Source organism: Morone saxatilis, unplaced genomic scaffold, assembly GCF_004916995.1.
Source record: "Morone saxatilis isolate NCDOM2014 unplaced genomic scaffold, NCSU_SB_2.0 Contig17, whole genome shotgun sequence".
Taxonomy (NCBI): Eukaryota; Metazoa; Chordata; class Actinopteri; family Moronidae; genus Morone; species Morone saxatilis.
The window spans coordinates 12,500,152-12,518,887 of NW_023339729.1; the positions used below are offsets into that span (position 1 = coordinate 12,500,152).

The 18,736-nt window shown below is 40.7% G+C and overlaps 1 protein-coding gene across 1 annotated transcript in view; it reads left to right on the forward strand.

Annotated features, from left to right (window-relative positions):
* Window positions 1-18,736, forward strand: part of ntn1a (netrin 1a) — a 55,229-nt gene that overhangs the window by 22,747 nt on the left and 13,746 nt on the right. Inside the window, exons 3-4 of the mRNA XM_035660239.1 lie at window positions 8,523-8,711; window positions 16,678-16,827. Coding sequence (XP_035516132.1) covers window positions 8,523-8,711; window positions 16,678-16,827 — 339 coding nt within the window. The remainder of the gene's footprint in view (window positions 1-8,522; window positions 8,712-16,677; window positions 16,828-18,736) is intronic.

Here is an 18,736-nt window from a genome sequence, read left to right on the forward strand (position 1 = left end):
GTGCATGCATGTGTGTGTGTGGGTGCATGCACTAAGGCTGAGAAGTGCTCCCATGCTGCGCTGCCTAACGAGAGGGCAGGTCAGCCATTAAATGGGCACTAATGCGGGAAATTGGAGGCCATTAGGCCTTTCTTTGTTGTTGTGCCTCTGTGTGGCTAGTTAGACTCTTGAAAAAGGAAAGGCCTTATTAGCCCCCACATGAAGACAGAGAGGGAATATATGGGCCATTTACCTCGGCATGGAGCAGGCTGGCGTGCTGCTGGAGGCTGCTGCGGATTGTAAGGCCATGTGCACATGAATGTAATGAATATTTGAAATGGTGTTAATATGTGAAAGGGTTTCTAATCACATCTGTGTTTTCAGTTTGGAGGTTACTGTAGTAGGACAATGCAACAAATGGCTTTCTGACATTTTCATAGCAAAAAAAATTATATGTCAGTCTACTGTATCTGTATCAAATACCAGCAAGTTTAAAGTGGATCCCATGATAATCTAAAAGTGTAATTTCCCCCATTCATATAAAAAATATGAGACCAGTATATAAACATAGCAACACATTATGCCTTTAAGTAACTTGCTATCAGCCATTCACAAAGGAAAAAAAGATTATAGAAATTGATGCGTTGAAAATGATGCATACAGGATTAGAGAATAAGCATTAAAACACTGACAAGAGTGACAATAACAAATAAAAGATTAAAACTGATAATAGCAATAAATAATGAAATACCAATTGAGTTGAACAAAATGCAATCTCAAATTTAGTTAATGCCAGTACAGTGTTTTATTCAGTCTAATTTCTCTGTGTATGATTGTTGTGTCTTACTTTAAATACTGTATACTTGTGCTGATAACTTGCTGGTAACTTGTAGAAGCAGCTGTATAGAAGTGGAGTTGTGCTGGTATTTACTTTGCAGTCTACTGTAAATCCGTTGCTTAACATTAACCTTCGCTCCACTGCTAATAGCTTCATCAGGGATCCCTGCTCGCACTGAAGCAAGGCGGTTCTCACAGCTCTTTAATTGCTTCGGTCAGATAATCAGACTACATTTTATCATCTACTGACAGAACATGCACCATAGACTCTGTCTGAACTGGGAATTGCATAATTTGACCAAATATTAGAAAACATCTGAGTGTTAAATTATGAAATAGAGAAAGGAGAAATAAATAAACAGCTTGACTGATATGAAAAAAAGGTCAGACAAGCGTGTAAAGGCTGCTTGATGGCAAATGGAATCTGTCCACTGAAAGTCAGTCCTCACTGCATATTTAATCTGCCTTTGATAACCCTGCAGGACTGATGAATATTCTGTGTGACTTGATCTCAATTAGCCAAGTCTCCTCGAGTCAGGCCTGGGATTTAATAAGCAGCAGGCTGATCTCTTTCCCTTCCTCTGTCCACCTCATCTTTTCTTTTCCCAGCTTTTTTCCCCCTATTTTTGCTTCTTTATCTCTCTATATATTCTCCTCATTCGGTCCCTCATCCGTGGCAAAATGTATGTGAGGAAAACTGCTTATTAAAAATAAACTGGCTGTGAAACATGGCCTTCTTTGGGAGCAGCTGAGATCCAGAGTTTAGGTGGGGTCATTAGAGACCGAATGTAGAGGGCTGGAGGGCTCACAGGGGGCTAAAGTGCTGCAGCTAATTGGCTGCAATAAAGGAATTAAATTAGCCTGATATAATCTCTGTAGTGGGCGCCTCATCCTCCTCTATCTTCCCTCTTCCCACTCACCCGCACTCGGCACTTCGTCACCCCATGACATTCCCAGGGTTCTCCCAAATACACACTGATCCAATCGTGTTGACCTTAAACTCCCCATCACACTTCACACACATCCTCTTTCCCACTCCTTTCTTTGTTTGCTCTCCATATTTTTTCTGAATATCTTGCCCTCTGTGTTTTGTGCCATTGGCAGTATTTTGTTTCAGCACAAATGAGGGGATGAAAATGAAATTGTTGGCAAATTTTTGCTGAGGAAATCTAAAGGTTACTTTTTGAAAGGTGTTTGACCTTTTAGAATGAACACATTCCTGGTTGTTAGTGGTTTGTTTTTGTCACAGAGGAGTTTGGTTTTCTATTTTTCATAATTTCAAAATGTTCAGATATTGCAAAAGCCATTGAAAACTGAGTCCTGTTCTTCTTCAGATTATATGGATTTCTTTACTGAGAGACAAAATAAGGAATATATGAAGAAAACCTGCCACTTAGCAGTAATTTAGAAAGGCGGCCTGATTGCACATTGAAGGAAAAAAGAGCACAGACTTCCTGTTTCTGTATGAAGATGAATTACAGTTAATACACTTGTTTATCCTTTCATACAGCAATTAAACATATTGTGGCAACAAATAATGAAAGACAAATGATTTGCTTGTTTAAAAGGATTAATTGAGCTGGTAATGGTAAATGACATTTATATAAAGCCATAATTGCATCTAAAGAGAACGACAAACACAAAACACTCAGTTGAACACTTCATCTATCATCTCCATCCCTCAATTAGCTCCAATTTTATTTGGAAATTCCCGCCTGAATCATGCGGATGTCTGGATCAACAAACACAAGATAAAAAGCCACATTGTTCTAATTTAGAAGAGGCTGAATAAACAGTTGGTGTGATTTATAAGTTGATATGTAACAGAGAGCAAAATTTAAAGTACATCTTGAAGTGAACATAAATATTTCATGTCATTTCACATCACTCAGTGTTTTGGTTCAACAGTTATTATGGAGGCTTTAAAAAATACATTCTTTGTTGTTTAGGGAGAAACAGTCATTATCAGTGATTATTTCCTCACAGCGGAATTCCATCATCGCATTTTCTTTATTCGTGCGCCCGACATCAGTCTGACAAGAAGTGCTAGAGTCACTTATCACCATGATCATGTTTTTAAAGTGCTCCTCCCTGAGAAAATATCAACATGGAATTAATCGTGCCACAAAATGATTGTTTGTGATGTCTGTGCTCAAGAAGAAATCCCAGACATTAAATGATAATGCCGGTGTTGTTTTTTTTTGTCACTTTGGGCCAATTGCTGAAATGTTGTCCCTTAACTTAAATTTTTTTCTGGCTGATGCCTGTTTACAGTTGGCATAGTTATATCTGAGCTCATTTATTGACATTCATTCTTGTACAGTATAATATATATATATATACCTATATATATTATTATATTATTTTAATACCTACAGGAAGAAATTAGTCCTCTAAAGAAACAATCCTTACCAATATGTTGCTTTACAAACCTTTATGTATGAGTTATGCTGTTTTATTTAAGAAACCTTTGCTCTCCATGACAGCAGAACAATTTATCTTTAATACCTTTTTATGTTTTTGAATTGCAGTCGTTGAAAGTGCTGTAAAAAATAAAGGACATGTAAAGAAAAATTTCCTTAATGAAAAATACTAAAATGTTTCCCTTAATTGGTGAAAAGAAACAAAAAGTGTTACAACCAAAACAGTGATTCCTTGGATTGCCTTCATGATATTTTGGCCTCGTGCTTGTGTCTGTGTGTGTGTCTGTGGTCACATGATCACACACTTACGCATCAGTTGCTAACACACTGATGTCGAAATGGATCCATTTGGGGCTTTGTGTTTACACGCCATCTAATCCTGAGTTTGCCGTTCAAGCAGCAAACCTCCCAACATTCATGTGTGTTATGTTTCCCCATCGACCCCCAGAGAGAGAGAGAGAGAGAGGCATGTGTGTGTGTGTGTGTGTGTGTGTGTGTGTGTTTGAGGGGGATAGAAAGAGGGAATGCCTTATAGACTGCCATGATTTAATTTAATGCACTATACAGTATAGGAGGGTATCGAGTTGTTCCAGATATTTTGGGGCACAGTTCATAAAAACATTTGCAAAAATAAGTCATATTGAATATATAGTACTTAAACTTTCTCTTAAACCTTTCCCACCCTCAAACATGGCAAAGGCAGAGGACACACAATATTTCATTTTCAATTTCATCTTCTCTTGAGGGGGTTTTAGAAGTTAATATGATTATTTTTGGGAGCGCCCATAGGATTCAAAGTTCATGTGTAGACTCCCCTTGGTGTTTGTTTAAAAGCGGGAGACAGAATAGCAGAGCTCCTGCCGGTCCCCTGCTTGCAGGCGGTGGTGTTGGGTTTTGGTTGCTTTTTCTGACATGTTTTGGGTGGAGGGATGGAGGTGGCCTGTAACCGCCTCAGACCTCACAAAAAGACTGGACATTTCTTTTTGATTGACAGAGAAGAAAGTAGTGTCTCAATGTGGACACTTATATTTCGAATATAGATATAAATGAGCTCTGTTTTATTCATTTGTGTCTCAATTTTCAGAGAAGTGTGCAGCCACAACAACAAGCACAATCCAGCATGTGCAGATTTAGGGGCAGAGATCAGTTGCTTGAGTGTCTCTTAGAGCAAATCAAGGTTTCGACCGACATCCCTCAATTACCAGGCTTATCGTAAGTGTGATGAGCTTAACCTCAGCCTCCAGCTCTGTTGCTTGAATTTTCCTTCTAATTAGCAGAGGGAAGGCTGCCCCTGTGCTGCCTACAAGACTGAGGTCAGTTGATAGAGGCTGGGAACCACTCAAAGAAACTAATTAGCCAACTTTCCTAAACACACTCACACACTGCGCCGAGGCCAGCGTGTTTCCTGGGATGTGCGGGAAACAGCAACGCCCGATAAACAACTGTTTCCTGTTAAATGCTGCAGTTTTTGTTAAAACAGCTGCAAGACTCAAGAGCAGCATTTCTTCTTATTTTTTTTTTTGTCATTTTACATAGTTGTGGTCCACATTACAGAAGGCGTTGAAAAGCTTTGGGTAAGCTTAGCTTTATCCAGTTAATTCAATTAGTCTTGTTTTAAAGGTATCGGTTCACACTTCTTTTTACTGCTCACCTGGGGGCAGTTACAGCCGACCACTGTAGCACTAATCCAGCCTGAAGCAGTTAACTTGATTGAAAACAGGCCAAACATTTTAAGGTGGAAGGAAATGTAGTCTTTCTTAATGTAAATTATGAAAATAAAATTTCAGCAGATTATAATTTACTAGCTACTCCAACTAATAGGTCTTACACAACATTAAACATTATGTTTTATTAGGCTGAGTGTCTTTCTGATATTTACTGTTATTTTAATTCTTATAGGACACCATTTATTGTTCTCATATTAACACATAGCTGAAATGTTGATTCACAGAAAGCTATGAGCAAACTTGTCTTTAAAGTGTACCTGATGCGCTCGGCATGTGTGTGTGTGTGTGTGTGTGTGTGTGTGAGTTTTACTGTGAATGGCAGCAGCAGCTTTTGTTTGCGGTGAAGGTGTGTGAGCTGATTGCTTGGCTGAAATAAACTACAGCTCAGTTTTTGTGTCTCGGCTGAAGGGCAGAAACCTTGAATCCTGCTAGTTATAAAGAGCAAGCGTGAGGAATGTTGTGTGCTTAAACTAGGGAAGCTAAAAGTATACTAATCTGTGTTTTAGCCAAAGACTTCCTGCCAGTATGTATGTATCAAACTACCCTTGTTCTGTTGGGTTGACAAAGGCATTTCCACAACACAACAAATTAAAAATTGGATACAAATTGACATTCATACATAAAAAACACATATATGTGGTTAATGTGTGGCAAACCCAACCGGGTCTTGTGTGAACTGTCTACCATTCTGAAATTCAACAATTTATATCATAACACACATGAGAATAGTCTCAGAGTGATCAAAATGGAATGAGTTAATGTGGCAAAAGTGAGATGAGAGCTTGTCTTTAGACATACATACCACATCACTGTTGTGCAAATATACATCAAAATGAATAAATAGCAATTATTGAAACAACATGTTGAGAGCAGAGAGTCTGACTGACAGCATAATGTTATCACAAGTTGATTATTTGCTTAATAGGGAATGATGAAAGGAAACAGGTAACTCCACATGAATGGATAACACTGAATGACGCCGCAGGAAATCTGATGAGCTCACGCCAGACAGACTGCATATTGGCTTCCAAATCTTCAATTGTTTTGTATTAAATGCATTTTAATTTGGACAAGGCTGTGATGATGTAATTTTTAAAACAGTCTGCGCTCATGAAACACTTGGATTTGGGCCAGCAATAACAATGTCTCCTAAGTTTTTTTTTCAATGTAGACAGTGTAAGGGATATTGTGCGAGCTAGCTTACATCATGCCCAGTGTCAGCGAGTTTAGATAAAGTGCTTCTCACTCGTCCCCATTATCTGACATAATACCTTATGAAGCATGATACCGTCAAACACAATGTGGCCTCCTGCCCCACACCTTCACATGCAGCCTGTACAATGTCAGTTCTTCAATATCCAACATGCCTCCCAGGACAGCAACATTTTTCTCACTGGGGCGGTGTTGTCCGGCAGACTAGAATTCCCCTGTCTTCATTGAGGAAGGGTGTGAAACATCTTTGTTGTGTAACAGAGACGTGTCTGCAGGTCTGAGGCCGGCTGTACTCCTCTCTACAGTGATCCATGTCACCTGCAGGCGGGTTCAGATAGCTTTCACCAACTGTGACCCAGAGCTGGAATCACAAGAGAGACTGAACCTGCCCTTTGGCTGCATTGACAGCCAGCTCTGATGGCCTTTTTCTTTTAACACAGTGACACAGATAGATAATTTCAGAGCTTTATGATAATTGCAATTGATCTCTGTGGCTAAAATAAATGTAACAAAATGAATGAAAGAGGCACACACTGTTGGGTTGTGTCTATCGGTGGGCTTTAGGGGTTTTCCAGTGGAACCAGAAAGCAAAGAATCTGCTCTGCTGTCTGAAAGGCTAACAACATGAGTCATGCACAGGTGTAAATCTAGCTTAAGACAACAATGAAAACATCAGATCTGTGTCACTTTAAGAAAAGGATAGGTCTAAATCCAGTCAGGTGAGTCCACGGGACACACAGGAGTAAAGATGATCGTTTTAACCCGAATTTACTCAAGGTGAAACGTGTCTTATTTTCCCGGGGAAAAAAAATACTGGAAATCAGTCATTGTCTTGTGGTATTAAAAGTTTTGTTTTTTGCATTGCAGTCATAGTGAAGCACATTCTGAAGCAGGGAGGGAGAACCAGCAGAGATCTATCACTAATTAAACCCCTGCCGTCCTGCAGGAAAGACAGAAAGCCAAGTCACTACTGATAAGGCACAGAGCTGCTAATGTGTGTGTGTGGGTGTGTGTGTACTGTATGTGTATTTTAGAAAAGATATTGTAATTAGGTCCTTGGAGTGGAGAGAAGTAGTCTCGGGGGTCCCAAACAGACACACACATCCAGGAAAAACACACCACAAAACTCACACTCTAAACCAACAAACACACACAAACCAGTAAGAAGCCAGGTTGAGGGAAGTGAGAGCTGTCCTCCGTCTTCCGCCATTATGACAGGCAGATGATGAAAAGAGCTGTGTGAAGAGTTGGTGCAGAAAAACATGGACAGATGAACCAACCAAGGGACCCCAGTTGGACCCAGATAACCCCCATTTCCGCACATACACTCACACACACATACATGCAGTACAGTATGCACCCACTCACAGTGGAGCCACAAACTGTATCAGAAGTGTTGCTGTTAATAATGCATGAATGTGTCTGCGCTGGTGGTGGTGGAAGACCGGTGTCTCGGACGGCCGGCCTTAATGAAGTTGGGCATGTCTGCCTCACTCTGCTGCCAGAAAGTCATGAATAAACATCAGCCGGCTAATTAAACTCAGCGCTGGCAACTGTACTCATCAGTAAACAAGCGGCAGCGATGGGTCTCGCACACGCTCGCAGGGATTTGCAGGGAATGGAGGAAGGTTAAGACCAGGCTTTCACTTTCTGTTTAGTACAGTTTGGTCTCTGGAGAGCAGGTGAGGACCTTGAGGAAAAGAGCTCAAAAAAAGAAAAAGGAGCGGAGTATTTTAGTGAAAGAAAGAAAAAGACAACCAGGGATAGGTAGGAAAAGGATGCACTGACCTCATTATCAGAGGAGTTTAAACTCAACTTAACTCTTGAAAACACAAGCAAAAGATCCTGGAAATGGATGTCCATTAGTATAAGTAATTAATAAAACATGAGGTAACCATAGAAAAAGTAGTTATGCTTATTATATAAGTTATTAGATAACTCTCGCGTGAATTTAACCACACCATGACTGGCAAATAACTTAACTTAAAAAAGGTTTATGAGAGTGAATAATTGATTTATGATCCACTGCTGAGGTCATAAGTCTTGCATAATATCATCGTACCTTTTTCATTTATGTCAATTCAATTCAATGGTAAAGAAAATTTACTTTGAGAAACAAGACAATATTAAACATCAAAACCCCTGAAAGGACATCCAGAGAGCTCTCAAAAAGACTTAACATGAGCACCTGTAAGCTGCCAAGTCTAGGACACAATACAATGTAATGCAGAAAACATGGTCATTTAAATTACTTTATTGTTAATAACCGGCACAAATTCGACTATAACCTATTTGTTTCACGCTAGTTCAACCTTTTTGCATCCTTGTCTTATTTCCTCCACAGCCTGTAACTGCAACCTTCACGCCCGAAGGTGTCGTTTCAACATGGAGCTGTACAAGCTATCAGGGAGGAAGAGTGGAGGAGTCTGCCTCAACTGTCGCCATAACACGGCTGGACGCCACTGCCACTACTGCAAGGAGGGCTACTACAGAGACCTGTCCAAACCTATCTCACACAGGAAAGCCTGCAAAGGTACAGTGCTCTTGTTCTGTTTTTTTTTTTTTCTGGCCACCACACACGTCTCTATCCATTTGGCTTTTGAGAGAAAACTTTAAGACCACGTGATCGGAATTCTCTAAAATTTCAATTGCTTATCAAGATAGCAAGAGAGGAAAAAATGCATTTACATGCTCGATACTAGCAAGGTTATATGGGTCTGATAGGAAATAGTTTTAGATGAGTTACAGGAAGTGGGGGAAGCCAGCAGTCTTTTGATTCCTGAGCTTGCCTCGCCCTCATCTTCCTCTGTCAGCGGAGATGAGTTGGGGGTCTGTTGGGATTTTTGAGGTCGTGTTGGTATGGGCGGGTCGGGCTGGGTGTTCCCTCATCGACAGTTGAGTTATTTTGCTTCGTTCGAGGGGAGCGGGGTGAGGGGATGACAGGACAAGCAAAACAAACAGAGTTGAGGTGTGAAGTGATCTCCGGTGTAGGTCAAAGACAAATGAGAATGCAGGAAGATCGGTGGAAGGGCTGCAGGACAGGGAGAAAAGGAAAGGAGGAAACAAAAACTCAGGTTCAGAGGGCTGGCAAGAGAGTGAAAGATGGGAGGGAGGCAGGGTGGGAGGGTAAGAAGAAGAGGAAGGAGAGGAGGATAAGAGGAACACACCCCCACGCAGGTGTGCTCACTATTAAGTGCTGGATGAATCGCCTGCCACCAGCCCTCACCGTAGCTAATAAGGGTCAAAGAAAGAGAGGAGGAGGAGGAGGAGGAGGAGGAGGAAGAGGAGGGGGAGGGGGGGCGACTGAAAGAGTGAGGGTATGTTTTCTCACCTCTTCTATAGCTGCAGGGAAAGATAACAGGAGCCCTGAATCCCTGTGCAAACAAGCCCAGAGACACCTCAGAGTCACTCTGTATAGATACAGCTTGCGCACACATACACAGAAAAACATGTATACCTGTTTGAGAGTCTCAGGGCGTCTCACTTCCCAAGGCGGTCCAGGAGGAAATATTAGCTGTCTGCTGACAGTTTAAGCCTGAGTTCGCTCATATCATTCACCAGGGAGTAAATAAATAAACTGACAAGTCAGTCAGTTTGACAGAAGGCATGTCTGAAGAGTAAAATAGCTGCAAAAGAATCAAGGTTCAGACAAAACAATGATTTGTGAAGATGTGTTTTATTTCGCTGTATGTCTAATAGACAGCTGATACCACTGATAAAATCTGTCCTCAATGGTCTAATGGTGATAGTTCAGTTAATGTGTAAATAATTTTCACCTTTTCCCTTTTCAGAAAGTGCATGTGCCCCGATGACATGCTTTATTCCACCATAACAAGACATTTATCAAACCAATGCAAAAGAAGCCTCATTAAATTCCTGACATCCAGCAGCCATATCAAGCACTTCTCATTCTCTGCATGAACATACATTCATAACACAAGCTCTCTGACAAATGCATCCATTTTTTCACCCCTCGAGCCACTCATGAGCGATATTACTAAACTGACATTAACACCTTTGCGTGGCTTTGGGCCCATTCTCCTGTCAAGCAGGAATGCAAACACACATTCATCACGATGGGGACGTTGTGTATCATTAACCCCTATCCTCCGCTGTGTCTACCAAGGCGAGCTAATTGTGGAAATTTAACCTCTTTTTTTTCTTGTTTTTACATCTCTTCTCATGTGTCCAAGACTTGATTCTTTCAGCATCCCATAACTCACTTTCATGGGGGTTTGTTTCTCAGAATAGAAAAGGTTAGATGCCTCAAGGTCCTGCTGTGCGTTTCACTACAGAATTAAGAATTGTTTAGTCAGTTTGTTTGCACTTCCTGACAAAAGTTAAGTTTACAATACGCAGTAGACACAATATTATGTAGCATAAAAACATTCTAGTTATTACAAATTAGGAAGATCTGTGCCAAAATACAGTATTTATATCCTATTTTTACATTCATGTCTGGTAAATAATTCAATCATATTTGAATTAGTAATTGACTGTATTATGTATCATTATACTGCAATTTTCTCTAATGCTGTACACATTTTAGATGATGGAGACCATTTTATCTTTAATCAGTAAACAAATGATTGATCCAACATATTTTTGATGATTACAGACTGCTTTTCATTATTTTTTATTGCTTACACTGGTGAGTTTGCTAGCCACTAAAATGAAAGACCTTGGAAGCAAGCAGACAACATTTGGGTCACCAGAATAGAACAAACCCATCATTGGAAGCAAAATGAAAGCAAAAAAAAAAAAAAAACATGAGCGAAAACCTCAGTTTGACAAGATGTTTTTATCAAAACTATAAAAATGTTTACACTGATGTGGAAATCTGCTCGCATACGCTGATGATGACAAGTTTAATGTTAGGAAACTTTGGATAAATGAGTCATGCAATGAAAGTCAAAAGCTGTGGAAAATGCACCTGGTGTGGACCTCTGGCATCTGGAGTAAACTGATGTATAGTACGTAGTTAATCTTTGGGGCTGTCTCTGTATTTTATGCCTGTGTAAAGCTTTTTGATAACTATGCTACTGATTTGGTGTCTGACAGGAACTCTGCCTCCTTCATCTTCTTCTGTGCTTCTGTCCCTGTGCATGGATTCTGTCTCTGAGCTGGCTGCTTTTCCCATCTTTTCTGACTCTACTTGGTGCTCTCACTGAGGGAAACATGCTGCTAATGTGACATCAACACATACAACATTTATTTTACCATAATTACACTTCTGTGTGTAGGTAAAATGACAAAAATTATCTGCTCTCAGCTTCCCAAATGTGAATATTTGCTGCTTTTCCTGTGAATATCTTTGTGTTTTGACAAAACGTCCCCTTGGGTTCTGAGAGCATTGCAATTGCTATTTTCTGACATTTTGCAAGACTAAAATATAAATAAATGAATTGAAAAAAAATTATTGACAGATAATATAATATTGAAAATAGCTCTGAATTTTCATCATTACTAATGTCATTCTAACATCAGCCACAACGTCATTACACTATCATTAACTTACACCTCAAAAATACAGCGTCAGTGTGGTTTGCACCCTCAGTGGAATTTTACAACAATTAAATATAATCTATAGTATTATTGTTATAAGATAATCATGCCAGAATCGTATCATACTTATTACATCAGAGTCCCCAAACTAGTAAATAGTAAATCATGTCACCCACATAAGAAACTCTCTTCTGACTCCTTGACATTCTCTGCTGCCTCTCACCAAACTAAAATATAACACATTTCATCATCATTTATAAAATTGTCAGCTTACACAAACGGTTTTGTTCAATTTAATCCATGAAATTTGCCAGAGTTTATACACCTCCCACCTTTCCCGGCCCTGTAAAATTATAAGCAAACACTGTCCAACTTCTACTGAGGTATTCAGTTACATCAAAACAGACTTACAATAAAGGATCTGTGGTAATTACCCCAAGCTGACAAATGATACGAAGCATGAACTGTTTCTTTTGCCAATTAAAACATTTTTGCAAACTATATTTGGAAAGCTACAGATGAAGACTTTAAAGATGTGTGTCATTGTATTACATTGCCTCCTTCTCTCTCTGTTAATATACTTACAACTGCCACACACAGCTTTTTTCCTACGTCAAACACCTATATGGGCTGTCAAAGTCTCACCCTGCCAAATTCTCTCAGGTTTACCACATCATAACTCAAGATAATTCAATGAAACTCAAACCGCAGAACTAATTTCTGTCCACTCCTCAAGCAGCACAAGCGCTGCACCAAAGTGACAGCAATTAAGAGGTTTGGTTATTTATTGAACTCAAAGAGAGAGAGAGAGCCCTTTTGCTGTGCGACTTTTGGAGGAGAACAAGCACAGGTCGAGGAGCACAAGAGTTTGTTTTTATATGTGTAATACAATCCTCCCCAAAAGCAGTTCATTTCCATAGGAGGCCATTACCAGTGAGAAAGAGAACAGCAGCTTATCCACTGCAGAGTGAGCTGTGCCCGGTGGCTACATTTACACGCCGAAATTTATAACTTCACCCCTCATTGAGTTAGAGTGTAAACACAGAGTACGTTTCAAGCGGCTCTTGTTTGTATCTTTAACTGTTTGAAACCTCTGAATAAAACATGTTGAGCATATTTGATAGTTTAATTTAAAAAGGGGATATTTGAAAAGACCAAGTGATGCAGCACTCTGGGTGGTGTTTGAACACTTTTGACATATTACTGAGATAACAAATGTCACTCTCCATTGAGTTTACTCAGCTGCCTGTTATCCCTGTTTGTCACCCTGGTGCCGATTTTAAAAGCCTGTCTTAACTTCGTCTTAAAAGTTAGTGATTTCGTTAAGAACCCATACTGATGTGGAGAAGCAGCTGTATGTTGAATGACAGTGACAACTACAGAAGAGGTCTTTTGCCAATAATGAGCACTGCTCTTGATTAGTCCTCCTCAGAGGACCGTCTTAACTTAATAAAATCAAGCTTGAGCAGGTTGGCGTTGGGGTTGAATTCAGGCCTTCACATTCGAATCCGAACATCAACCATCATATAATTACATCAGTCGGTGGGATGATGAGGAACATATTTTGCATACAGAGGGTAATTAGCCTTTGATTGAGGGATGGTCTATTTCCATCAGAATAACATACTAAAAAGCCCTACCCCCCTCGTCAGCATATGTCTTCCATTGACACAGTGTTTTTTTTATTTTTTATTGACCGCATATAACATGTTTTCTGCTTGGGTTTTGGAAAATATTGTTTTTCATGACTTCACATTGAGCTTTGGATTTCCATCAGGCGTGCTGATATCTGCATGTTTTCAATTTAGAACAACACACATGTGCGATGTTGTGCATCAAACAATCACAAAACAAGCTCATGTCCAACATTTTAGGCTCGCTCTGTGGCCCAAAAGCATGACTGTTGGGGCCGTTGCAGCCTATTATTCTGACCAATAAAACACTAAACAACACAACGAGCGAGACACACCCTCTATTAGATAAACACGTAATTTAGAGAGCTGTTTATGTGTAGTGCAACAAACCAATAACACTATCTATTTCTCTTTTTTTATACTTATGGAAGAGCAGAAACCTAATTATAATAGAACACAGACTCGGGTAGCTTGGCTTCACTCCAGGGCCAACAAATTATTCTTATTGGCACAGCACACACAAACTAAATGGGGGGAGCAGAGTTCAGACTTCAAACACCAGCTTTATGGTAAACGATTGGCAGAGTTCAAAATTCTCACATTGTGCAATCTCAGACTCGGGCCTGACTGCCTGCCTTTGAAAAAAAAAGGCCTTCCACTCTCCCCATTAACCAAGAACATTTTTCATTCTTTTATACGCAACTCCCGGCGCCAAGAGCTTCTTTTAGGAATTCCGACAGAACTCTGTTCTATGTTGTTAGGGGGAAAGACATGGGTTCTCTTATATACACACGCCTACTCTTCTTATCTTTTTTCTCGCTGGAAGTGTTGAGACAAAAAAGGGCCTCTTGCTCTCTTGGACCCGTATCTCCCCGAGCCATCTGTAGTAGCCATGAAGCTGAGCCACTTAACCGTTAAGTGGACACACACTTAAACCAGAAACTCTCACTCGCACCTCTCCAGAGTAAGCCAGTCCTTTAGCCAACAGGTGGGTCACCCAGCCAGGGAGTCAGGTAATTTGTCATGCAAACCGGACAGCGGGTCAGGCAGTCAGTCAGAGCAGAGAGAAGCTAGAGTGTTTCCCACCTGTAGACCATGTGCTGTGCACCTTGATTTACTGGCAAGTTTGAGGCTGTGAGCTGTGGTTACCAGGCAGACGCTCTTAAAAATATAAACGGAGCTCTCTGAAGCTCCAACCAGAAACACACTTTGCCCTCCCGTGCTTCAAACTCCTCTGACATACTCCTAAATTTACGGGCCTAAAGACGTGCTGCACCAGCCTCCACGCTCTTTATTGGGCTTCCTTGGTGTTGTGTGTGTGTGGTGTGTGTCGTGTGTTGTGTGTGTGTGTGTGTGTGGTGTGTGTGTGTGTGTTTGTGTGTGTGTGCGCAGTTGCTCCCCACTGAGCCAGACACAACTAAGCAATGAAAACGGTGACAGACTGGTCTGATAAAGGTACAAATAGTTACACCACTTTTAAGGAGGCTTCTCTGAGTCTGATAGAACGTACCCACACACCACAAACCAACAATAAAAACACCAACACGTGCGCACAACAGAGGACCAGATAAGAGTATGGCAACCAGAAGCTGAATCAGCAGGAAACAGGCCAATAGAGATAAAAGCCGAGAGAGAGTGAGTGTGTGTGTGAGAGAGAGAGAGAGAGAGAGAGCGAGAGAGAGAGAGAGAGAGCTGGTGGCCTGCTGGAACCCAAATTTATAGACTTCAGCCATAGAATAGAGTTATCTTGCTTCCTTCACTTTAGTCAAAATATCTCACAAAACAATAACTATGTTGTTTCCAAGAGGTCAATCATAAAGAGAACAGATTCGGTATTACATTACCACTTTACAGCAGTCTTTTCCCTGAGGCCTGCTGTAATCACTCTCCCGGAGAGTGTGTCCCTCATACAGCCCAGCTAAATAACAACCGTATCGAGGCTATAGGTCCAAGTAGAGATAAGGAACACATTACATTACAACTGTCACTTTAGACAGAAACAGAACAATCAAATACTATCTGTTCCTACAGTCAGATAACATTACTTAAACTAATAAATTAATAAACCTGTGGTTTTGATTGTATGCATAAGCTTCATAATTTTGCTTTATATTTATTTTTCTGTTATTTGCTTTGACATTTATACATATTAAACACTAATTCCAATGCAGTGGGTCGAAATGAACAGATTGTTCAGATGTTTTGAAGCTATAATTTTTGTACTGTGGGCAGAACAGACCGTGTGGTTAAAAACAAAACAGGCCAAGCCACTAAATACCCCCACAAACCTCAAAGTACATAATTCAGCTTTGCCTTTGAAGGCTTTCAGAGTGACAAGTGACACAATGCAGAAAAAAATCTTTAGGGAGGAGCACAGCTAGTCCGACCCTGAGGCTGGAAGTCAGAATCACTGGTTTTCCACAGCAAATCAACAGAAAGTATAACACTTACAGGGTGAGGGATATAGTGGTGAGGGTTTGGTGACAAACAGCGTTTTCTGAGTAAAGAAGTGGAAATTGGTCGTAGATTATCAAGACTTGTTCTGGTCTGGATTAGAGTCAGGATTTACTGTACGGACTGTGTGAAAGACTATAAATTCAACCTACTCTCCGTAACAGAGTCACTACTATTTATATCCAGAAATAGATGAAAAGAAACAATTCTCAGACAACTATTATTCAACAATGATTTCAAACCTGACAGGGGTTTGGCTGTGAAATAAATTAAGGGCTTGCATTGGGGAGAGCAATTGGAAAATGATTACATTCCTGAGGCATATGTGTTCGATAGACCCCCCAGTTTCTGGAGGAAGTGTGACAGACGTTTTGGGCTGGCGTTCAAAGCCCAGCAGAAATCAGAAACAGGCAATTAGGATTATCCTCCATTATTTTATCATTTGGTAAACATGCACAACCCCTCTCTTTTTACCTCACACATACAGCCCCTGTCCCACAGAGCGCTCACACACTGACAGACACACCAATGCCAAACAGCCACATGCTGAGCACACACAGACCGACAGTTCAGCTCATGCATGTACTGTATCTCGGCAGCTTTTAATTATGGGAGATGTGATGGTTACATGCGCAAAATGTCACAAAATGTCTTTAGACCTAGAGGATGTGTTGGTCTTTTTGTCACGATGCCACAGTCGCTTCATAACCAGCGCCGTGGTGTCTTCTGTCTCTGCACGCCTCCACCTGTCTCTCACCACTCTATTATTGTTGCCACCACTGCTGCTGTGTACCCACCTGCACTCTCTAAAGATAGTATATGTTTGTATCTCCCCACATGTGTGTGCGTGTGTGTGTGCGTGTGACCACTCACTGTGCCTCTCTTTCTTCCTCTGTTTCCTCACAGCATGCGATTGCCATCCCGTGGGTGCTGCTGGCAAAACCTGTAACCAAACCACAGGACAATGTCCCTGTAAAGACGGCGTGACTGGTATCACGTGCAACCGCTGTGCTAAAGGCTACCAGCAGAGCCGCTCGCCCATTGCCCCCTGCATAAGTACGTGGAAACCAGTCTTTACCATATCTGCCTTACTGTAGGAGCAATACGGTCTATTGCACACATTTGAAAGGGAGGGACGCACACAGTCACTACAGTAATGTGCACATTCAACACATAACACAGTACGCTACACATACAAACACACACTGTAAGAGCATGCACTCCTACACTGCTTAAATCCTCTCATCCTTTTCTTCAGACAAGTTCTTAGTGTCCGACTGTTGGTTTTCTGACCAGTAAATCTGCTAGCTTAAATAAACACACCGTTAAACTGAAACCTCAAGGTTACGGCAGCACAGCCTTCTCGGGTTGTTGGTCTCCATAAATCTGAGCAAAGACCCAGAGCTATTATCACCAGCATCTCCAATCCCCAAAGTGTATTTGGTAGGAGTGCAGAAAGCTTTGGGTTGAATTACAAAATCAATCTTGTTCTCAGCATCCAGTGACCATTTATAAGCCAAAATATGCCCTTCTGTTATAGTCAAAATGATGAAAAAATATAATATCGCCTCAGGGAAGGCCTATACTTGAAGACTTAAAGCTGCATAGTGAATGGCAATTTCTAGTTAGTTATTGGCTCTTTTGTCTAATTTATTGCTGCTCTTACCATTATAATTAGATACTAGGGATTAAAACCTTATGAAGAATAAATCTCTACATGGATACGCATGGCGGAGGTCCCATAAAGGAATACATTAAATTGACTTATCAGATATGTTTGATTCCTGGGAATGTCAAGTAAGAATGTAAGTGTCAAACACGCAATGATCTCTGTGGGATAGAAATAAATTCCCTCTCTGATAATGTAATCCAGTTTAAACTTTAACAGCCCTCTGGTAGATTCAGCGATAGCGCTTGCCAACTTTCATTTTAACAGAGAGTCATATTATATCTTCGACTTCATGTACACCTTCCAGCGCTGTCAGCCATAAATCCACACTAGTCGATTATGAGAAGCAGGCTCATTATTTAAACTGGCACGCGTGGCGGCTGAATACTGATGGAAGATTGCTGATCAACAACAACATGAGCGAAGGGACCTCTGGGCTTCAGGCGCCATTGTTTTGGCATCAATTGTTTTTCTTGTCATTATACAGACCAATTCGTCATGGGAAAAGGCCTCATTATGCCCAGAAGTCAACAACAGGCGTACACATCATTCCACAAATTCTGATTTATGCTACACAATAGACATAAATGTTGTATACATTGAAAGTTTGCTCAATCACAGCTGAGAAAAATCTGATTTTACTCACTCAAAAGACTTGATTCTTTCTTTCTTCCCTAATACACATGAAGTCTTCACCTTTGCACAGCTGAAATCACCACTGTTGTGCACCTCTTTACTCAACGTGTCGACCTCTTCCTTTGCATGTGTCTTTGATACATGTCTGTGGTTTTGCCTTTTGTCCTCGTATTCCCCCTGTACAGACTTTTTGATGAGGCCTTTTCTCTCCCTCCTGCCCACAATAACAAAAAGGCATTATGTGTGTTTTATATCTTCTGTTGCCATCCTGCTCCTTTGGAGATAAGAGTGCCGCTATTCATGCATGGTTTCTCTGAGTGTCAACTTCCTACCCACTTGTGAATACAACAGAGTATGAAGGAGGGCTGAGAGAATCAAGTCTTAGGACAGTTGTACAGCTCTGTTGTAGTTTTTTTCCACAGCAGCAGGGAACAAGGGAAGAGGATGAAACAGAGAAATCACAACATGAAAATGAAAGATTCATTAAAGAAGGTTAACAACATTTATTATGGATCTAAATAACAAAAGGCAAAGATTTTGGAGAGGAGGTTTTATTTAAGGCATTTCACAGGATCCAGCCAGGACACTGGTGGTGAAGAGACAACAGGTAGATGACGAAACCTACTCAGTTTAAATCATTTTTTGTCAATGAATGCCTTT